We start from the raw sequence: 23,727 nt of genomic DNA, 5'->3' as shown, positions 1-23,727 counted from the left end.
CAGATCCTCAGTTCGCATTTTGCCTACGTCGTTGGCACTCACATGTACCACAACGACCGGATTCTCACCCTCCCACTCCAGGTTCCTCTGCAGCCCAGATGCGACATCCCGGACCCGAGCACCAGGCAGACAACACACCCTTCTGTGCACTTTGTCATTGTGACAAAGGACAGTGTCAATACCCTTCACCCCACTATCCCCAATCACTACTACGTTCCTTTTCCCTTTCTCTTTGCCTATGTCCTGCTGCAGCACTGTACCGTGTGCAGCTTGCTCACCAACCTCACCTGCCTTGTTCTCGTCCAGCCTGGAAGCAAGAACCTCAAACCTGTTATGCAGATTAAGAGGCTGAGGCCTCCGCTCCTCACCCCCCTTCCTCCTCCCAGCAGCCCCCTCTTGTCCCTGACCCTTAGAGTTAGCCAGTCTAGGATGTCATTTGCACCCCATTGACAATGGCACCCTCTCTCCCCCTGATGAGCCTCAGTGTCTGTAGCTCAGAGGCCAGCTCATTTACCCTGAGCTGGAGCTCCTCTAGCAACCTGCACTTACTGCAGACATGGTCACTGGGATGAACCCTAGGGTCCACCAGTTCCCACATCATACAGAAACCACACATCACATGCCCCTCCATTATTCACTGTAGTAGTTTTGAAAATTTTTTTTTGTTTTTTTTGTTTTTCAAACGAACTCACCTGGCCTTTTTTCCTTCCAGCCCTTTTTGATATTAAGCCCTAGTAGCTCACTATGCTTCCCACTCACTCCGCTGCCCGCTGTCTACACCAGGCCTCCTTTTAAACCTGGCGCTGATTTAAAGCTGATGGCCCACAACTGCCTGCTAACCACTCCCTCAGAATTCTTAAAGCAGTAAATACAATAAATAAATGCTTTAGACAGTTCTACAAAGAACAAAGTGCTTTAAACTTATTTTAAACAGGTTTTTAACAGGTAAAATCTTAGCTCTCTCTCTGCTCCTTCACTCGTCTGCTCCAGCAAACAATTGTCAGTGATGATGCAGAAAGCAGGGTGCAAAAGGAAACATATGCACAATTCTCTCTCATTTTGGTTTAAAACTGCAACCAATTTGAATGTGTTTTCTAGAAGTAGGCGTGGCTTTGTTATTGATTAGACTCTCTGATCATAAATCTAACCAACATTTCTCTGATCTTGACTGCTACGAGGAAGGGAAAAGGTGCCTTAAAACAGAAACTGAGCTTCAAACAAAGCCACACACAGAAAACTCCTAAGTCCTGGCACTGTTGAAAGCTGTGACAGGACTGGAATGATTTTTGCTTTCTCATTTCTTTGCCCAGTGATTTTGTCTCTTTAAGATGATTTTCTATGAACAGATAATTCTTTTCCAGTCTGGAAATAGATTTTGTATTGAACAACCAGATCATAGGGCACACCTGTATGCTTTAGACACTTTGTGGAAACATCACACTTCATTGCAGCTTGCATAAACAATACACTGCACTGTTTTCAACAAGCCTGTCACAAATATCACAGCTTTCAATGGGATACTTATTGCACCATTTAAACTCTTCAAAGTCAGTGTCAATCAGAAATAAAACACCAGGGTTCCAGGTAATACACTACCAATTTAGGCTGTTACTACTCATACGGGCGCTCTTAATTTTAAACTGTTAATCACAATCACTGTTCTACCCAGTGAGATGCAACTGCTCCATTTTATTCAAAGAAACGCTCTTGTTTTGAGCTTACCCCATTGATTACAAGTCACAATCATGGTGAACATATTACGGAACAAACTTTGTGCTTGTCAAGTAGTGTTTTGTTTACACATAATACAAACTATGCTTTAACAGCGTGGAACAACAGCAACTGGACCTACAACACCAAACTGAGTCTACCGAGTCTGCATTCTCAGTGCACCTGTTTCATGTAGCGAGATCTGGCATATACTAGATAGAACAGGCGGCATAGTTTTCCACGTTCACTGTCTTAAACATATCCACAGTATCTCTCGGCAGGACTAAGTAACCAGCTCGGAAGTCCTGGAGCATGTGGCTGAGCCATTGGATGGATGTTGGTCATTTATCTAGCATTTTTGTACAGTAATCTGGTCACTGAGCCACAACCATATGGACTAGGTATTGAAGATACATGAGCTGTATAGGGCACTGGTGAGGCCGCAGCTGGAGTACTGTGTACAGTTTTGGTCGCCGTACTTACGCAAGGATATTTTGGCCTTGGAGGGAGTGCAGAGGAGGTTTACTAGGCTGATGCCGGAGTTGAGGGGGTTGAGCTATGAGGAGAGGCTGAATAAATTAGGCTTGTACTCGTTAGAGTTTAGAAGAATGAGCGGAGATCTCATTGAGACGTATAAGATGATGAATGGGATGGATAGGATAGAGGTGGAGAGACTCTTCCCGCTCAGAAAGGATAGTAGGACTAGGGGGCACAGCCTCAAGATAAAGGGGGGGGGAGCGGTTTAGAATGGAGTTGAGGAGGAACTTCTTCACTCAAAGGGTGGTGAATCTCTGGAATTCTCTGCCCGTTGAAGTGGTGGAGGCTGCCTTGCTAAATATTTTTAAGACGCGGGTTGATGGGTTTTTGATAAGAGAGGGGATTAAGGGTTATGGGGAGAGGGCGGGAATGTGGAACTGAGCCACGACAGATCAGCCATGATCTTATTGAATGGCGGGGCAGGCTCGAAGGGCTAGTTGGCCTACTCCTGCTCCTATTTCTTATGTTCTTATGTTCTAATATGGCAGGCATTGTCATTGACAACTGGAAGGTGACTGTAGGCATCGGAAGATGCAAAAAGAAACTGAATGCTTGGCGGACTGAAAAAAGGACACCGAGCAAACAGAGCTCAGAATACTGCACCTTCTCAGCTCATTGTCTTCATCTGCAGCAAATGAGAGAGACTGCCATGCCAGAATGGGGATCTTGAATCACACCAGGTGATGTTTAACACAGAGTTGATCACCAAGGTGCAAACAGTCATCTCGTAAGACAAAAGGCCACGGAAGTTGATTTAACTGATGTATGAAGGCTGTTACTCTCACTGGCATGCTTACTGAATTGATACACAATTACATCGCAAAATCCTTATTTTCATAAATTAGGCCAGCGTCAGGCACATAATTACACTATAAACTGCACGCTCTCAGATAAATTGCATACTCTTACAAACTGACACATGTTCTATTAGGGCCTGTATTCCAGCAGCTCATTAATACATCAAGTTTACAATACTAAAGGTCAGGAATGTCCTAAAATTGGGAGATTAACATAGAAACATTGAAAATAGCTGCAGGAGTAGGCCATTTGGCCCTCTGAGCCTGCACCACCATTCAATATGATCATGGCTGATCATGCACTTTCAGTATCCCACTCCCGCTTTCTCTCCAAACCCATTAATCCCTTTAGCCACAAGGGCCACGTCCAGCTCCCTCTTGAACATATCTAATGAACTGGCCTCAACCGCTTTCTGTGATAGAGAATTCCACAGGCTCATAACTCCCTAAGTGAAAAAGTTCTTCCTCATCTCAATCCTGAATTGTTTATCCCTTATTCTTAGGCTCTGAAGTAAGTCTGAGTAATTCAGATGCTGGAAGGATTATATTTTTACTGGGGGAGAAGACGATTGAGATTGATTCATCACAAACAGTAGTATCCATAAGTTCCTGAATAAACTTCTGGTCACTGCAGTTGTGTGAAGTTTATTCTTATGTGGCCTGAATCAGGAACAAATTTCGACAGACAGGAAGCACATGCTTTGCCGACAAGCATTAACACTCTTATCCAGTTAAGCCAGATCACAGTCATGTATTATATTACCAGCAGGTCAAAAACTGATAGAGCTAAAGGAAGCGTTACCAAGGCAACTCAAAACCAGGCCACAAAATGAAACCCATACCCGCTTAGCAACTTCCTGAATGCTTTGCAAATGTAACCAATTGTAAAGGTTTTCTTCCCCACCCCTCCTCCCTGTTAAAAGTAATATAAAAATTCTACCACCAAACTCTGAAAATTAAAAGCAAAATATTATTTATTATGGGGAAGTCCAGATTTCAGAGTCACAATTTAAGAACAAGGAGTAAGCCATTCAGGACTGAGATGAGGAAGAACTTTTTCACTCAGAGTTGTGAACCTGTGAAATTCTCTACAACAGAAAGCTGTTGGGACCACTTCATTAGATATGTTCAAAAGGGAGCTGGACATGGCCCTTTGTGGCTAAAGGGATCAAGGGATAAGCAGGAGTGGGATACTGAAAGTGCATGATCAACCATGATCATATTAAATGGTGGTGTAGGCTCGAAGGCCCAAACCTATTTTCTATGTTTCTGTATCAGAAAAATGTAAAAAAATAAATTTAATGTGAACAATACTGTTATTAACTGGGTTAGGTGAGCTAATTTCATTTGTTATACTCAGCAATCTGAAAAAAGGTGGAATTGTGTACACAAGAAGCATACAAAATTATAGCTCACAGATGTTGTGGCATTGTGCTATTGAAACCAGGAAGGCCTCAGATGTGAGCTTTTATTCTTCCTAAGATAGTTGAGCTCATATGGACCTTTGAAATAGATGCTTTAATTAAACCCAGTGCAAAGAGAAATCAGCCAGGATTGCTGTTCCTGACCACTGATTCCTATTTGAAGTATGGTGAACATTCAAGGAAATGTTTCCACATCCTTTTAAATCTCACCCACCCCCTTTTGGCTACTTCCCTACACAAGGCCAAAGATGCACAAAAACAGTAAACATATACAGATGGGTATGATATTATAATGCTGGTGTTACTGAATGAGTAATTCAGCAATGTGAGTTGTCGACTATCAGCTGGGGAATTTTATTTAGTTTATTAAATGAAAAGCTACTTTCGGTAATGATAACCATGAAACTATTGAATTGCTTGGGTAAAAAATAACATCTTGTTCATAAATGTCTTTTAGGGAAGTAAATCTGCTCTCCTTACCCAGTATGGCCTACATTTGACAGTTAACTGCCTTCTGAGATGGCCCAGCAAACCACTCAGTTGTATCAAATGGTTATGAAAAAGTCAAATAAGAATATAACAGGACCTAGGCACTGACATAACAAACAGCTACTGCAGTTGACCCTGCCAAGTCCCCTTAATCTTGGGAGTAATACCAAAATCAGGAGATCTGTCCCACAGCTTAGTCAAGCAACAGCCCACAACAGCAACAGCCCGAAACTGCAACAGTTGCAGTTGTTATCTTTCAGATTCCTCCATTACCTGTCCGAGTACATCCCTCATGTTGTGATGCCACCACCACACTAAATGAGATAGCCGATAGATTTGTTCTGTCTTCTGAACTGAGCATCCATGAGGTTTTTTGGACCATTAGCTACAGTAAACTGTATTACAATCCTGTTAGGGACTGCTAAAATTTAAAAGGAAAAATCCAAACACTCCAAAATTAACCAATAGAGCTCTGCCATACGATTTCATGGAAAACATTTTTGTATATCAGGTTAAACAAAGTAAGTACTATTAATTTGACAATGTAGCTTTTAAAGACATGTACCATAAAATATCCCCATCACACAATATCTTTAACATTCATTCACTTTTCTTCGCTGGAACCAAAACCAGAAGTTATCTCACCTCTCTCACTAATTCTTTTTCACTGTTTCCAATTATTTGCCAAGATACAAGACTTTACGGGAATCGTTCCATTAACTTTTGGCTAGGCGAACTTTCAATTTCTTTACTGACCTCAACCATTCACCAGCTCACCCATGGGCCTCCCCGCGTCTCCTGGGAAGTGGTTTACAACATCAGAAAACACCTTTGGTTTCCAATAGGCTGCTGTTATGGATTCAAACAGCAACCAGAGTGATTACTTCCAGACCTCCACCCACAACAATATTTTATTGCAAAGATTACTGTGGATTTCTTCTTTTAGCATCCAGCTAAACAATTCTTTGGGTATTTTCTGGTCTTACCAACTTTATCTTATACTGAATACCAGCTCCCACTCACACCGAGTCACGGATGATAGATCTAGCATTTACCTCAGTTCAAATGTAAATCTGACTTTATCTTTTGACTTCCAAGGAACTAGAAGCAACATAAGACCCAAAGCTAACAAAGATTCAAAGCTACTTCTCTGAACCAGTCTTGCCTGCTGGCTATTCCCTAACTGAATTCAAGATGACTCAAAACAAAGAATCTCATTAAACTTCGCCCATCTCCATAGCTATCTGACACACACAGCTGTTCCCAGGTAGAAATACAAGTTAACTCCCTTTTAATTCCAAGCTTTCTTTAATTTCAGGAAACAATATGAATAATTTGTATCTTTTACTAGAATAACAGCTGGTTTCAAATCTCTAGTTTTTAACTAAGTAAGACAACATGGTCTCGGCTTTTTGGCAAAGATCAAGTGTAGTATCTGTTCTTATAGCTTCTCAGTCTCTTGGCTAAGATCAAGGGTAGTTTGGACGTGCTGTACTTGGTTGAAGTCATTAGGTTACATTTCAGCTTCATTTGAAGCAATTTTTTAAAGTGGCATCTTGGCCTTTTGGCTAAGATGCAAATGAGATCAAGCCTCAGAGGAGGAGCCATGCCTACTCCAATCAGCTTGGATCACGTAGATCAAGCCCAAGACAGGAGGTGAGAGCCCCGTCTTGTCAGTTTGGATCGGGAATGTCTCAACTTGTTGGGATTCTGAATTGTACTTGATTGGATTGGAATAAAAACAAAAAAAAAGACAACATGGGGAACCATAGTGGTTAGCACTGCTGCTTCACAGTGCCAGAGACCTGGGTTCGATTCCTGGCTTGGGTCACTATGGAGTTTGCACATTCTCCCCATGTCTGCCGGGTTTCCCCCAGGTGCTCTGGTTTCCTCCCACGTTCTGAGAGACATGCTGGTGAGGTGCATTGACCTGAACAGGCGCCGGACTGTGGCGACTAGGGAAATTTCATATTAACTTCATTGCAGTGATAATGTAAGCCCTACTTGTGACTAATAAACTTCAAAAATTTTACATGCTGTTTAAAGATGCTCACCCTTTTGCTCTAACAAGTAATCAGAAGCCAACCCCTAGATGTTTGGGTTCCTCCTCTCCCCCCCCCACACAGAAATTGCATTTAAAATCAATTTTTAAAACTAAAAAGCTATACCTCTAAAATCTATGAATTACGAACGTTAGGTATTAATGAAGTTATCTTGGACAGATCACACTGCCAGTGAGAGGTGCTAGTAAAATACGAGACCAGAAGTCGAACAAAATCAGGAATAGACAGTTTGAATTTCTTGGACATGTAGTAAGAAATGATACAGAGAAAGTCTGATCCTGATGATAAAAGATCAATGGTAAAAGAATAATCTTTTTTTATAAGCCTCACAAACTAGGTGAATGTACCACCAACAAAGACGATCTATAACTCTGGAATATGCTTAACATGGAGACCTATGGTTGCCAACATTCTTTTGAAGCATGTTACCTTGAGAGACAACACATACAACACAATTTCCAACTAGTGACCCAGCAATTCCCACATTTTTTACCCTCATCGTGGGACGAACTGTGATTCAACGAGGAGTGAAGAACAGTATACCAACAACAGCAAATTTAAAATTAGGTGCCAACCTGGTGAAGCAACTACATAGGGTTACATACATGCTAAACCCTGAAAGCAGCATGCTATGGTCAATGCTAAGTAATTCCACTGGCAAGAAATCAGATCAAATCTCTGCAGTCCTACCACATCTAGACATGAGTGGTAGTGGACAATTAAACAACTAACAGGACGAGGACAGTCCGTGAACATTCCATCCATAATAATGGCAAGCCTAGCTCACAAGTGCAAAAACACAAGGTACAAAATACAAGCACTTGCAATGATCTTCAGCCACAGGTGCCATATAGATGATCCAACTGGCCGCCTCCTGAGGTCTCCACCATTATAGATGCCAATCTTCAGTCAATTCAATTCACTCCACTTGACATCAATGCCAGGCTCATTGGATACAGAAAAGGTGCTGGACCTCAACCACAACCTAGAAATAAATGTATTATTCCTTCATCGTCATTGGGTTCAACTCCTGGAACTCCCCACTTAACATTTGGGTTGTACCTTCACAACATGGACCGCAGCAGTTCAAGAAGGTGACTTGTCACCAGTCTTTCAAGGGAAATTAGGGATGGGCAATAAATTTTAAGACTTGGGCATCTCTGGCAAGCCTATGAATTAATAAAGTATAATTACACTCATGACCTGACCACAAAAAATTGAATGTAATCAAAATGTTACATTATCAACAACTTGCATCTAACATAGCGAAACATCTCATGGCACTTTATGGAAGCATAATAAAAAAAAAAGATGACAAGCTCCAAGGAGGGATCAAAATCTCAGAGTCTTGAAATGAGGAGATGGGATTAAGTTTCTGAATATGTCACCTAAGGCTGCCAAGGATGGGATTGAGGATGGGGAGGATGCATAACAGGGCAGAATGAGTGAATGATAAAAATTTTAGTGCGAGATTGGAAGACTGAATGAGGTTACAGAGTTACAGAGCAATGAGACCATCATTCTAGCTACATAATAATTCTAGCTATACTTATTTATAGCCTCTGTTGACTGCACTTTGCAGGAATCAGAAATATCAACCTAGCAGGCCTCTTAGCATCTGAAAAATGAAAAAGCAAACTAACAGTTCAGAAAAACAGTTTTCCCCAAATAACTGTCTTTTTTGCTTTAAACTGCAGGTGTTCACCCTATTCCTTTTCAGTCCATAGTAAATATTTTGCTTCCCCATCAATTTCTTCCACTGACATTTTGTGAAGTCCGTTGTTCTTTTGTTGTCTACCTGGTATTCAAAATTGAGTCAGTACATGTCAAGGGTCCACCAGGGGACTCATCATGAGGGTCTCGATGCTGACAACATGTACTGGGTTTGGGGCTAGCAATGCTGCCAGTGATGGTTTGGGGGGGGGGGGGGGGGGGGAAGTGGGATCCAAATGTCTGTGGGAAAGATTTCCTGGGATGCTCTGGGCAATGGCACCCAAGTGCTTTACAACCAGCTTCTCTGGTGTACTTAGGCTCTGTCCCCAGCCCCTGGAGGTCACAATGCTCCCAGAAGGCAGAAAAAGTGATACAGTGCCAGAAGACTGCAGTGCCAAAATTCACCCAAAAGACCAGTATGGAACACTCCCATTTTCAAACTTTTGTGACACTTTGAATTTTTTTGGGAAGATTCCACCCATAATGTTTCAAGTAAGTACAGAAATAGGAAAAGTAGGTAGCAGGCAGGAAGAACAAAAGGGAAAGACTCTGATGGAGTGGTAGGCAGGAGAGATTAAATTAGAAAAGGGATGATGGTGCAAGGCAAAAGGAAATGGTGATGAGACAAAAAAATGAAAGGTGGATTTAGAAGAGAGGTAAATAACTGGCAGAATCATCAACAGTTGCTATTGGCAAATAAGGGGGCAGAGAAAATGACCTGAAATTGTTCACCTCAGGTGTTGAGTCCGAAAGCTGTATAGTGCCCACTCAAAATTAATGATGCTTTTCTGAAAGTTTACTTATCCTTAACAACCCTCTTTGCATCATCAGCCAAGATGCTGTCCAGATTGAGAAAAACCACTAAATTAAGAGGACACCCTAGCTACGATCATGACCGTATAGGCAAACACAGGAAGCATCCTGGTGGTCATGGCAATGCTGGTGGTATGCATCATCATGATAAATATCATCCAGGTTACTGTGGAAAGGTTGGTACGAGGCATTACCATCTAAAGAAGAATTAGTTGTTTTGTCCGACTATAAACCTGGATAAACTGTGGACACTGGTCAGTGACCAGACCAGATTGAACGATGCCAAGAAACCTGAAGGATCGGCACCCATTATTGATGTCGTACACGCTGGTCACTATAAAGTTTTCGGCAAAGGAAGACTACCAAAACAGCCAGTCATTGTCAAAGCAAATTTCTTCAGCAGGAAAGCTGAAGAGAAGATAAAGGAAGTTGGTGGAAGTTGTGTATTGATGGCATAAATTTTATAATTGGGTGTACAAATAAAATTACTGTCATTTTAAAAAAAAAATTAACAGTACTTGCAAGAGAAATCTTGCCATGTGCTTTCGGTTTTTCTCCAGAACATCTGATAAGAGCACCATAATGACCCGCAGAACTCCTATTGATATAGGATTCTGCAGTAGTTTACAGGTTCCACTTCTTGTTGATCCTAGAACACAGTATGTGTGGCTTAACCCAGAATTACCAGACGTGCCAATATCTACTAATTATGTATATTATGTTCTTGAAGTCTAACTAATTGGATGCCCCTTGCATCAGATTCTCTATTAGCATCACAGGAGCAAGTTGTTTGAAAAAGGATTTTTCAGACAAAAAAAAAGGCTTGAGAGCCATTGTCTTAAAAAGGACAGGTTAGTAAATACAAGTACTCCTGCAAGTTACTATGTTATTTTTAAAATTATAAATACATTGTGCTATTTACCATTAATTAGTCAAATACTATCACTCCATAGACTTGCAATTCCATCATAACTAATAACTTCTCAGTATATTTGTATACATCAACCACTCTCCTGCACACCGATGTTGGAGCTCAGTAAAACAGATACAGAACTCCTACCCTATCTCCCTCCGGTGTCCATTCGAAATGAGTTCAGACAAATAAAAATCACAAGCAAACTTAGTTATGTAAGGAAGTAGACTGGCTCCTTGAGCATGCTCTGCTAATCAACAAGATAATGGCTGATCTGATAATGGCCTTAACTCCACCTTCCTGCCTGCACCCTCACCATATGACTTTTGGCTTCTCTGTACATCAAAAGTCTGGCTAACCCAGTCTTTAATATCTTCAATAACCCAGCCTCCCTTTCTCTTTAGGTTAAAGCCAAATATTAAAGATCCCCAGAGAATAAATTCCACCAGCTAAGGAAGCAGCAATCTTTTCTATGCTGTTACTCTGAGACACTGAACAACGTACACTTACCTTGCCATGGTCTTTCTCCACCTTCCGGAAACACTTGTTCAAGGAGAGATTGTGCCTAACAGAGTTCTTCCAGCCTGTGGGTGCATTGGTAAAATATGGGAAACGTTCCAAGATCCAATTGTAGATATCCTTAACTGGAAGGCATTTTCTGGCTGAGTGTTCAATTGCCATAAAAATAAGGCAGCTAAAAGAATAAGGAGGCTTGGAGTTCAATCCACGATTGTCACTGTTTAGAGAATCTGAAAGAGATGAGGGCGACGCATCTCCTTCAGTGATGTCACGTGTGGGACTAACACTGCGAAGCATCTCATTACCCAGGCTGAAGTTCTTCAGGAGGTTTTTATTTTCATGAAGCCAATTCAGGTTTGTAAGCTCCTCATCATCTGTTATTACTTTATCTTCAGAAATGGCTTTCATGCTTGTGGCACCAGCCATCTCTGGAAGAATGTCCACTGGGCAACTTGAATTCAAGTTGCAAGTTTCACCTATACCTGGGATCTCAGCTTTCTTTGTTGGAGACATGCCAATAATTGGACCCATTTAAGCGTCACATCTGTTAGGCAAAGAAAAATGAAGGTAGTGAGAGGACAAACTTGTTATTTCCACTCTAATCACTTCTATCATAATACATTGTATTCTCAATAGCCAACAATACAAGTTCTATCCCTAAAATGGCTGACCTTAGTGATAGTGAAAGATGTCAGCTCTGTGAAATGGTCAGATATGGTTGACAGTCACAATTTCTCATGGGTTAAGGTTCAGTTGTTCGGATTGAAGAGGAATACAAAGAAAGCACTGCACAGGTTTTTAACAGGAAAAGGTACAGAATAAGATTGGCAGGTTCAGGATAACAGGTTGTCACATGAAGGTGTAGGATAAAGCAGCTTGCTTAATTAACATTCTAACTTTCCTCTCCTTAAATGCTCATTCCCTCCACCACCAGTGCACCATCTGCTCAGGTTTCTTCAACAGCAGCTCCCAAAGCTGTGACCATTACCACCTCGGACAATTGCCACCTATTTTTCCTTCCTACTTGGAATAATTTTATCTGCTATCACCACTGATGGGTAGTTCCTATCCAACTCATTTTCTAATTTCTGGACTGCTTCCTCTCATTCCACTGCCCCAACCTGTTTGCCATCATCTGAAAAAGCAATTTTTTTTCCAGTTTCTAACTCAAAATCATCAAAGTCAATGACTGGTTCCAGCACCAAGCTCTGGACCACCTGATTCATGATCCCCATTCCACTAACTCCCCATCAATCCAGAAGAATTCGTCCTTTACTTCTTTTGGGAGAAAGAGGTTGCCCTTATAAAATGCTTTTCATAACCTCAAGGCAAGTAGTCATCTATCTCAGACCTTTTCAGCATTCATCTCTATTTTGTGGTAACCTTGCACATGGTTTTCCTGGTTCTGAGCTTTACATAAGAACATAAGAAATAGGAGCAGGAGTAGGCCATCTAGCCCCTCGAGCCTGCCCCACCATTCAATAAGATCATGGCTGATCTGTCGTGGCTCAGTTCCACATTCCCGCCCTCTCCCCAAAACCCTTAATCCCCTTGCCTATCAAAAACCTATCAACCCGCGTCTTAAAACTATTGAGCGAGGCAGCCTCCACCACTTCATCGGGCAGAGAATTCCAGAGATTCACCACCCTTTGAGTGAAGAAGTTCCTCCTCAACTCTGTTCTAAACCGCACCCCCCTTTATCTTGAGGCTGTGCCCTCTAGTCCTACTGTCCTTTCTGAGCAAGAAGAGCCTCTCCACCTCTATCCTATCCATCCCATTCAACATCTTATACGTCTCAATGAGATCTCCCCTCATTCTTCTAAACTCTAACGAGTACAAGCCTAGTTTATTCAGCTCCTCCTCATAGTTCAACCCCCTCAACTCCGGAATCAGCCTAGTAAACCTCCTCTGCACTCCCTCCAAGGCCAAAATATCCTTGCGTAAGTACGGCGACCAAAACTGCACACAGTACTCCAGCTGCGGCCTCACCAGTGCCCTATACAGCTGCAGCAAGACCTCCCTACTCTTATATTCAATCCCCCTCGCTATGAAGGCCAGCATCCCATTCGCCTTCCTGACCACCTGCTGCACCTGCAGGCTGGGTCTTTGCGACTCATGCACAAGGACCCCGAGGTCTCTCAGTACCGTCGCATGCTGCAGTTTTTCGCCATGTAAGTAATAGTCCTTCCTACCATTATTCCTACCAAAGTGGACAACCTCACATTTGCCAACATTAAATTCCATTTGCCAGTTCCTGGCCCATTCTCCCAGCCTATCTAGATCCTTCTGCAGACTCTTCACACCCTCCGCGCAATTTGCCGTTCCACCAATCTTGGTGTCATCAGCAAATTTCGACACCATACACTCGATTCCCTCCTCCAGATCATCTATATAAATGGTGAATAGCTGAGGCCCCAGCACCGACCCCTGGGGCACTCCATTAGTCACCAACCGCCAATCCGAATAGCACCCGTTGACCCCCACTCTCTGCCTCCTGTTTGACAGCCAATCCTCTATCCACGCTAACACCCTACCCCCAACTCCATGCCCCCTGACCTGTAATAACCTCTTGTGAGGCACCTTGTCAAATGCCTTCTGAAAATCAAGAAACACCACATCCACCGGCTCTCCTCTATCCACCGCCCTAGACACATCCTCATAGAACTCCAATAAATTCGTCAGACACGACTTACCGAAACCGTGCTGCGTCTGTTCTACCAAACAATTCTCCTCAAGATGCCTCACTATTTTCTCCTTGATCACGGATTCTAACATTTTTCCTACAACAGACGTAACCCTGTTGATTCATACTAACGGACTGATGTTAACCTAGTCACAGATGAAACCAGCTAAGAAAACAGCAGGACTTGAATCTAGGAATTTCTTGGTTGATATATAAAGTAAGCGATTGCAAGTCATTGGCTTGTGTCATATTTTGTTTCATAATGTTCCTCTGATGCACTTTGGGACATTTTACCACATTAATGGTGTTATATAAATACAAGCTATTAATAGGAACTATTTGACTAAAGCACCTCCTTGCAGCTGCTGTTGAGAAGTGAGTGTGCATTTCCTTGCCCTGTATGTGCATATAAGCGAAAATAGCTTTGGAGGGTTTGGAATCATGTAATCTGTGAGAATAACCCAAATCATACCGTGGATAGGGACCCTTTGGGAGTGAAAACATACAAATGTTAGCCTAATCGCACAAAGGATCCACAGTTAGGCTGTGGAATGGCTGCTTATGATGCAACAGACAACCAAGATATGCTGGAAAACCAAGACACTAATTCCAGATTTTGAAACTTGTAACAAAAAAAAGTTGGAAAAAATATAGCACTTCACCATTTTCACTGGTCTACTTTTTTCTGTGGGGGTAAGAGTTTCAGACCCTTGTAAATCGAGTTTTAATCTCATACCAAGGTATTAGACCTATAAACCACTAACCCAACTCGCAATTGTTCTTCATGCACATATAAAAGCACCATTGAATATTTCCAGATAATTCAGTTGGCAGACTGGATTCAATTTAAATTAAATGTGCTTGAGTTTAATCTAATCTGATCACCATTGTGAGCAAAATAAGTTTAACCCAACTGCTCACTAATTAGAGCGTCAAAAGACCTAGAACAATTTAAGGTGGGGGAAGGAGGAAAAAAAGAATGATTTCACTGAAGAAGGCAAACAAAATAAAATCATCTTTACATAGACAAAGTAAAAACAAATTTTATGTTAACTGCATACTTCATACTCATATCAAAACAAATTATGAGGCCATAAAAAAGTCATGTTTTTCTAAATTCTTTTCTGTTTTCTGTGAAGTTGTTAACTAGGTCAGTTCAAAATATTCAGCCTTTTGTATGATACACAACTGAACAATACACTTAATCAAGATGATACCAGAGATAAAAGTGCTTTATTCACAGCTCTGACTGCTATCCTTTTCCCCTGAGCATTTCCATTAAAGACATCAGCCAGACCGTTGAGTAGGTATTTAGTTAAAATATCCAATTAACAACACAATGCTCACCTGCTTCAGCAACTCAACAGCCAGCCATTAGGCTCTGCCCCACCCATTCCAGTACAAAGAGAGCACCAACACAAAAACAATCTGAAACCTCAATATCCCACTGTTTTTCCATGAATTCATTACATGGCTTTGTACATGCGAGGCTTGAAATTTATCAACTCCACTGATGTACAAGTTATTCTTTTCAGTCCTGTCAGTGTTGATCTCACCCTTCGCAATGCTTTTCCTTTCCTGAAGGCTGAACCTGTACTGGGGTGTATTTCCATGGCTTCCAATATCCTCTGGTACCACACACAAGTATGATTTGAACAAAAAATAACAACTTACATTTGTATAGTGTCTTAAACATAGTAAAATGTTCCAAAATGATTCAGTTTATTTTCATAAAAACATAAGAACTAGCAGCAGGAGTAGGCCATCTGGCCCCTCAAGCCTGCTCTGCCATTCAATAAGATCATGGCTGATCTTTTTGTGGACTCAGCTCCATTTACCCGCCCGCTCACCATAACCCTTATTTTTGAACAGGAAAGGACTTTTTTCTACATCCTTGCCTTAAAAACATTCAAGGCAAGGATTTGGTTTGAAAATTTGAATTTTCAAATTTGACACCGATCCACAAAAATTCATGAGGACAGGTGGCCAAAAACTTCGTCAAAAAGATTATAAAGGAGAGAATTTAAAAAGAGAGAGGCGTAGAGTGAAATGGGGAGATTTAGGGAGAGAATTCCAGCATGGCTGCCATTGTTGGAATGATAAAAAAAATCAGTGTGCCAGTGGCTAGAATTGGTACAGCTAAGATATTGGAAGATTGTAGGGGTTGGAAAAGGTTACAGAAATAAGGAAGAATGGACAGGAAAAGATCCATCCAGCATTTAAACTTATTGACAACACTCTGTGCATCAAAAATATATACACTCACAGAACTAACCAAAAGCCAAGTCATCTCTTGGGGAAGACTCAAAAGTTAAAAATCCATTTCTACACATTACATTGTTATCCAACCAGGGCAGCATGGTGACACTCACCTGACGAAGGGGCAGCCAGCGCTCCAAAAGCTAGTGGCTTTTGCTACCAAATAAACCTGTTGGACTTTAACCTAGTGTTGTGAGACTTCTTACTGTGTCATTGGTAATGTATGCTGGCCTAGCCAATCTCAATTTGAGAAGGTGCAGGTGCGCTGCCTTGAACTGCTGCAGTTTATGCAGTGTAGGTAAAGCCATAATGCTGCTGAGGAGGGAGTTCAGGGAGTTTGACCCAGAACAGTTGAAGGGGTGGTAATATTGTTCCAAGTCAGCATGATAGAGGGGAACTTGCAGGTGATGTTGTTCCCATGCATCTGATGTCCTTATCCTTCTAGATGAGGCCGTGGGTTTGGAAGGTAATGTTGAAGGAGTCTTGTTGAGTTGCTGCAGTGCATCTTCTAGATGGTACACACTACTGACACTGTGTGTTGGTGGAGAGATTGACTGTTGAAGTTGGTGGATGGGGTGCCAATCAAGTGACCATTTATTTGCATCATTCACTATCTACATCCTCCTGTCCCATTCCACATCCACATCTTCCTGCATCTGGGTGTTTGAAAAATTTCTCCATAGTCATTTACGACTGCACTTTCAAACTCAGAAATGCCTTTGGCCTTCCAGTCACCACAATACCTCTGCAGTTATTAATCTGTTCGTCACTCTCTCGCATTACCCTTAATGCCATTTATACCCCGTCAAAATCTCTCTCATTCATACTGTTTGCCCAATGCTTGCTCAAGTGCAACTGGACGAGGGCTGATTTAGCCATCCATCATCAGATGGATTAGGCCTCATCCTCCTATCCCAAAACCACCTACTGTTCCTGAACCACCCTGAAGACCAAAGATAGCTCATGGTTTCTTTTCTCTACTACCAACTTTCACCTACGTTCCTTTTTCCTTGTCCTGCATCAGTTCCAACAGGTGAAAAGTTCATGATATTTCTTGTAAGACTGAGACCATCCTTTCTACTCTCCCCTGCCCAATGTCGATTTAGCTCAGTAGGCTGGACAACTGGTTCATGATGCAGAGCAAGGCCAATAGCATGGGTTTAATTCCCTACTGGATGAGTTTATTCATGAAGGTCTGCCTCTTCAACAATGCCCCTTGCCTGAGATGTGGTGATCCTCAGGTTAAATCACCACCAATCAGCTCCTCCCCTCAAAGTAGACAGGAGCCTCGGGTCATCTGGGACTATGGCAACTTGACCTGTCCATCAATGCAACATTTATTCTTCTTGGGCTCCCACCTCCCTTAATGCCCTTTCAAAGGCTGTCTTGTCTCCAGCACTGCTGCCTTGACCCCATTGCCATCAAACTGCTGGTTATCCAAACTTTACTTCTTGACCCCCACGATAGCTGAAACTATAACTGATCCCCTCTTCTCACATTCTTACTCTCAACATCTGTCCTTGCAAACAGCTACCCAAATCTCCAATTTTGCTTAAGCATGTTGTTGCCTCCCAAATCTTACCCACAACTTCATGTTTAAATTGCTCAACAGGCACCTGCTCCTGCCATAACATTGAAACAGCCCTAATCAAAGCCACAAATCACATCTTTTGTGATTATGTGCATTTTATCCCACCTATACAGTTTATTAAACTCAGTTTCCCCATTCCAGGGCAAAATTGTACACCATGGATGGATCCACAACATCACCAGGATAAGAAAATGGATCTTATTTCATATAATGGAACGCACAGTAGCGGGTAATCTCCCTCCACCTTCACTCAGTATAAAAGCACCTTTTGATATGCTTGTAACCTCTGAAAGAACATGCATTATTTAAGGCCCATCCGTAATGACTATAAAAAACAAGTCAAAATGGCAGGGGACAGAGAAGTTAATGCAGCATTGCATGTAGGCCTGCTTTTTTTTTAAAAAAAGTTAGTTTTACTGAGTGGTTGGAGAGAGGCAACCTAGAAAGCTGCTCCTTTCTACAATTGTGAAAAATATAATTATATGTGGCTCCTTAACTGAAAAACCAGATCCAACACAAATAACATGCGCTGTTTTTAGCTGCCTCATAATAGCAGATGCTGTATAGGGCATTGGTGAGGCCGCAGCTGGAGTACTGTGTGCAGTTTTGGGCGCCGTACTTACGCAAGGATATTTTGGCCTTGGAGGGAGTGCAGAGGAGGTTTACTAGGCTGATGCTGGAGTTGAAGGGGTTGAGCTATGAGGAGAGGCTGAATAAACTAGGTTTGTACTCGTTAGAGTTTAGAAGAATAAGGGGAGATCTCATTGAGACATATAAGATGATGAATGGGATGGATAGGATAGGGGTGGAGACACTCTGCCCGCTCAGAAAGGACAGTAGGACTAGGGGGCACAGCCTCAAGATAAAGGGGGGGCGGTTTAAAACGGAGTTGAGGAAGAACTTCTTCACTCAAAGGCTGGTGAATCTCTGGAATTCTCTGCCCGTTGAAGTGGTGGAGGCTACCTCGCTAAATATTTTTAAGACGCGGGTTGATGGGTTTTTGATAAGAGAGGGGGTTAAGGGTTATGGGGAGAGGGCGGGAATGTGGAACTGAGCCACGACAGATCAGCCATGATCTTATTGAATGGCAGGGCAGGCTCGAAGGGCTAGATGGCCTACTCCTGCTCCTATTTCTTATGTTCTTATGTTCTTAGAAGCAGGGAACTGATGTGCAGACATGAGTCTCCTATTAACCACAGAAATACTACATTCCTAAAAAAAATCCCAGTGGCCCACTATATATCCAGCCTCTCCTTCATAAACATGAAAACGCTCCATACTCACCAACAAACCATATCAATCTCTACCCTCTAATAAGGAGTCAACATAACACTCAAGATACCAGCTGAAAGGGCTCTTAATGCTGATAAAGTATTCCTAAAGCTGTGATTAGGGTAAAAATTGACCCAACCATTCAATGTCACCCTAGATTATGCAGAACAGTGAGCTTAAGAAGCCTAACGAAGTCCTGCATTGTGAGGTGAGAGAGAGAGAATTAATGTGACAAAACAGTCCCAAGGGTGTTAATAATTTTGGCAGCCATTTGGGCTCCAGAACAGGGCACAAAATATCTCTTTTAGATAAAATAACCTTTTTTTGAGTTTACAAAAATGAAGCACTCTTGTGGCTTAGTTGATAAATGCACTGTCTGGTCTGGTATTTAATGATATAGAATGGCAGTCTCAGATTTAACAACTTGCATTTATATGGTTCTTTTAACATTGTAAATCTTCTTAAGTCACTCATAGGAGTGTAATCTGGTAAAAAAAGAGTAAAATGAGGGGAATTTAAATATCAGTCTTTGCTCAGTTGGTAACACTGTTGCCTCTGAGTCACAATGCTCCAGTTTCAGGTCTCACTCCAGTGTTTGAGTACAAAAATCAGAGCTGACACTCCAGTGGAAATGAATGACAGAGCAGGCTTGAGGGGCCGAATGGCCTATTTCGGCTCCTGTTTCATATGTCTGCAATACTGAAAGAACATTGCACTTTTGGAAGCATCGTCTTTTGGGTGGGATGTTAAACAGAAGCCTCATCTGCTTGTTTGGGTGGATGTAAAACATGGCATGGCACTCTTTCGAAGAAAAACGGACATTTTCCCTAATGTCCTGGGCAATATTTACTCTTAAATCAATGTCACGCAAACAGATTATCATATTGCTGTTTGTTGGAATACGTGTCACATTTCCAACATTATAGGAAAGACCATACTTCAAAAAGGTACTTAAAAGGTTGTAAAGTCCTTTGAACCATCTCTGGTTGTAATGAAAAGCTCTATGTAGAAGTATTTATTTTTAATCAAGCAAGCAAGTTTTTAGGGATGTCTTAAAAGGAGGGATGAGAGATGGAATGGTTTAGGGAGGGAATCCCAGAAATGAGAGACAAGATTACTGAAGGCACTGTTGCCAGAACACACTCTACAAACCATGTTTAACTTCACAACCATAGCCTAAGTAGCAGAAAATATTATATTCTAGGTCTGGGGAGGGATGGAAACAGCCAACTGATTGTTATCCAGTGATTCCAACTGCAAGGTGTGCCTGTATGGATGTCAGCTGACAGCAGGGATTAGTACAACCCTGTTCATCAAATAACACAACACCAAGGCACACAAAGCATAGTGACTGTGAGAGAGACATCAGATTTGTCAACATTCCTATACAAGGTCCCAGCAAATCAGCAAAAAAAAACAGGGGATACCTGGAGGGAGAAAACAAGAACAGTAGGGCTTGGTACTCCAATTATTCTTCAATCTGGCATATTGAGAAAAATCAATACCAGAATAGATTAGTTGGTTTGAATGAACTGTAAGTTTTACATATTCTTCTTCATCTTCCTCTTTCCTCCCCCAGAGAACTAAAGTTCACCCAAAAAGGAACTTAAATTCAAACCAGAGAAAAAGAATATATGACTAGTTTACACAAAACAAAGCTCTGAAGCTTGTGTGAACTGAATGTCCTTCTTATAACATTGAATGTATAAGAGTATTGTTGCTGACAGTTCCAGACACATTGGCTCTGTACTGAACTGAATTTGACAATAAAAATCCTTTCTCCACTAGTTTCTCATTTGCAGATAAATTCCTCAGGACTCAGCCACTTTAAATTAAAACTCCCCCCACCTTCACATCCTCCAATTTACCCCCCTGCCAACTTCACCAAACAAATACACTGAATCACGCTGAAGCATTTGGTTCCATGAGTGACAGGACCCTCTATTGTCTCTCTCATTCAATTTTTTTGCTTCATGAGAACATTAGAAATAGGAGCAGGAGTAGGCTTTATAACCCATTTAATACAATCATGGCTGAACTTTACATTATTTCTGCTTTTCTGTCCTATTGCCATATATATTGACTATCTTAGGGCCCAAAAACCTGGTGATCTGAGTCTTAGACCACAAGACACAGGAGCAGAATTAAGCCATTCGGCCCCATCGAGTCTGCTCTGCTATTCAATCATGGCTGATATTTTTCCCACCCCCATTCTCTTGTCTTTTCTCCATAACCCTTGGTCCCTTTATTAATCAAAAACCGATCTATATCTATCTTAAAGACACTCAATGACCTGGCCTCCACAGCCTTCCATGGCAAAGTGTTCCACAGATTCACTACTCTCTGGCTGAAGAAATTCCTCCTCATCTCCGTTTTAAAGGATCATCCCTTTTGCCTGAGGTTGTGCCTTCAGTTTCAGTTTTTCCTATTAGTGGAAACATTCTTCCCACATCCACTCTATCCAGGCCTTGCAGTATCCTGTAAGTTTCAATAAGATCCCTCCACATCCTTTTAAACTCCAGCGAATACAAACCCAGAGTCCTCAACCATTCCTCATACGACAAGCTCTTCATTCCAGAGATTATTCTTGTGAACCTCTTCTGGACCCTTTCTAAAGGCCAGCATATCATTCCTTAGATATGGGGCTCAAAACTGCTCACAATACTCCAAATGGTGTCTGAGCAGAACCTTATACAGCCTCAGAAGTACATCCCTGCTCCTGTATTCTAGCCTGCTAACATTGCATTTGCCTTCCTAACTGCCGTCTGAACCTGCACATTAACCTTAAGAGAATCTTGAACAGTGACTCCCAAATCCCTTCATGTTTGTAATTTCCTAAGCATTTTCCCATTTAGAAAATAGTCCATGTCTCCATTCTTCCTTCCAAAGTGCATACTTTTCCACATTGTATTTCATCTGCCACTTCTTTGCCCACTCTCTAACCTGTCCCTGCTTACTCAATACTACCTCTACATATCTTTGTATCATCTGCAAACTTGGCAACAGAGCCTTCAGTTCCTTCGTCCAAATCATTTATATTGTGAAATGTTGTGGTCCCAGTACTGACCCCTGAGGCACACCACTAGTCACCGACTGCCATCCCAAGAAAGACCCCTTTATCCCCACTCTCTGCCTTCTGCCAGTCAGCCAATCCTCTATCCGTGCCAGGATCTGACCCTTAACACCATGGGCATTTAACTTACTTAATGGTCTTATATTCATCGAATGAGCATCCGCGGCCCTCAGGGGCTGTTCCAAAAATTCAGAACCCGCTGAGTGAAGAAGTATCTTCTTATCACAGTCCTAAAGAGTCAAATATTTATCTCAGTAGTCCCTAGTTTTAGATTCTCTGCCTAGAGAAACAGCTATTCACTATCTGCCTTGTCAAGCCTTTCAAGAATTTTATGTTTATTGAGAATACTCCTCAATCTTAACTCCATAGGCTCATTCTACTCCCCTCTCCTTTTACGACAGCCCCATCATTTCAGGAATCAATCCAATTGACTTTTATTGCACTCTCTTTAAAGCGTTTTTATTAATTAATTCATGGGATTTGGGTGACACTGCCTGGTAGAGCATTTATTGTCCATCCCTAATTGCCCTTGAGAAAGTGATGGCAAGCTGCCTTCTTGAATTGCTGCAGTCCATGTGATGAAGCTACACCCACACTGCTGTTGGGGAGAGTGTTCCATTATTTTGACTCAATGACAGTGAAGGAATGGCAATATATTTCCAAGTCAGGATGGTGAGCAATTTGGAGGAGAACTTCTAGGTGGTGCTATTCCTATTGGTTTGTCGCCATTGTCCTTGGTAGCAGTCGTGCGTTCAGTCCAAGGAGATTTGGAAGATTCCTGCAGTGCAAGTTGTAGATGGTACACATTGCTGCCGCTGTGCATTGGTGGAGGAAGGAATGAAATGTTTGTGGATGGGGTGCCAGTAAAATGGGCTGCTTTGTTCTGGATGGTGTCAAGCTTTTTGAGTGTTATTGGAGCAGCACTCCTCTAGACAAGCACAAAATATTCCAAGACACTCCTGGCCTGTGCCTTGCAGATGGTGAACAGGATTTGAGAAGTCAGGAAGCAGATTAACACCACAAAATTCTAAGCCCCTGACCTACTCCTATTTCCACTCTTAGGTAAGGAGGCTAAAACAGTAGGCAATATTCCAGTTGTAGTCTCATCAAATCCCTACAAGATTGCAGCAAGAGTCCTCTGTTTTATATTCTAAACCCCCCACCCCCACATTAAAGACCAACATGCTAGTTGCCTTCCTAATTGCTTGCCATATATGCATGTTTAGTTTCTGTGATGTGTGCACAAGGACTCCCAACCCCTTCCAAATTTCAACATTTAGCAATCTTTCACCATTGCACATTTGCCCCGTGCTTGCGTGGGTTTTCTCCGGGTGCTCCGGTTTCCTCCCACACCCCAAAAACATGCTCTTAGGCTGACTGGTGTTAACAAATTGTCCCTAAATTAGTCATCCCTCAATCAGGTTATGGTTCCTTTATTGTTGAGTCCAATAAGCGCAGACAAAGGTCATAGGTAGAAGAGAGCACTCACAATGTTAAAATGGCAGTGCGGGCTTGTTGGGCCTAAGGGCCTGTTTCCTGTGCTGCGTTGTTCTTTGTTCTTTATTTAAAAACATTCTGCTTTTCCAGTCTTCCAATCAAAGTGGTTAATGTCACACTTCCCTACATTCTACCCCATCTGCTACCTTGCTCAATCACTTCACAGGTCTATATTCCTTTTCAGTCTTTGTATATTGTTCACTGTTTACATTCCCACTCCGCTTATCCTGCAGCAAACTTAGATACATTACATTCCATCTTCTCATCTAAGTTAATATTGTAAAGAGGTGAAACCCAAGCACTGAAACCTGTGACACAATAGGAGTTACAGCATGATATTCTGAAATTGACCTATTTCTGTTTATCGATCCATG

At 41.9% G+C, this 23,727-nt stretch overlaps 1 protein-coding gene, 1 long non-coding RNA gene and 2 pseudogenes across 6 annotated transcripts in view; 3 read left to right on the top strand and 1 right to left on the bottom strand.

Annotated features, from left to right (window-relative positions):
* The window catches only part of LOC145351058 (uncharacterized), a 150,138-nt gene that overhangs the window by 53,235 nt on the left and 73,176 nt on the right, over positions 1–23,727 (top strand). The gene's annotated exons all lie outside the window — the stretch shown is intronic.
* foxn2a (forkhead box N2a) overlaps positions 1–23,727 on the bottom strand; it is a 66,539-nt gene that overhangs the window by 33,905 nt on the left and 8,907 nt on the right. Inside the window, exon 3 of the mRNA XM_080200655.1 lies at positions 10,970–11,522. Coding sequence (XP_080056781.1) covers positions 10,970–11,509 — 540 coding nt within the window. The 5' untranslated portion in view covers positions 11,510–11,522. The remainder of the gene's footprint in view (positions 1–10,969; positions 11,523–23,727) is intronic.
* LOC145351264 (U2 spliceosomal RNA) lies at positions 6,354–6,599 on the top strand (annotated as a pseudogene).
* LOC145351056 (large ribosomal subunit protein uL15 pseudogene) lies at positions 9,570–10,004 on the top strand (annotated as a pseudogene).

Source organism: Carcharhinus amblyrhynchos, chromosome 12, assembly GCF_965287045.1.
Source record: "Carcharhinus amblyrhynchos chromosome 12, sCarAmb.v2.hapA, whole genome shotgun sequence".
In the NCBI taxonomy this organism is placed as follows: domain Eukaryota; kingdom Metazoa; phylum Chordata; class Chondrichthyes; order Carcharhiniformes; family Carcharhinidae; genus Carcharhinus; species Carcharhinus amblyrhynchos.
This window is presented reverse-complemented; position numbering and strand designations above follow the sequence as displayed.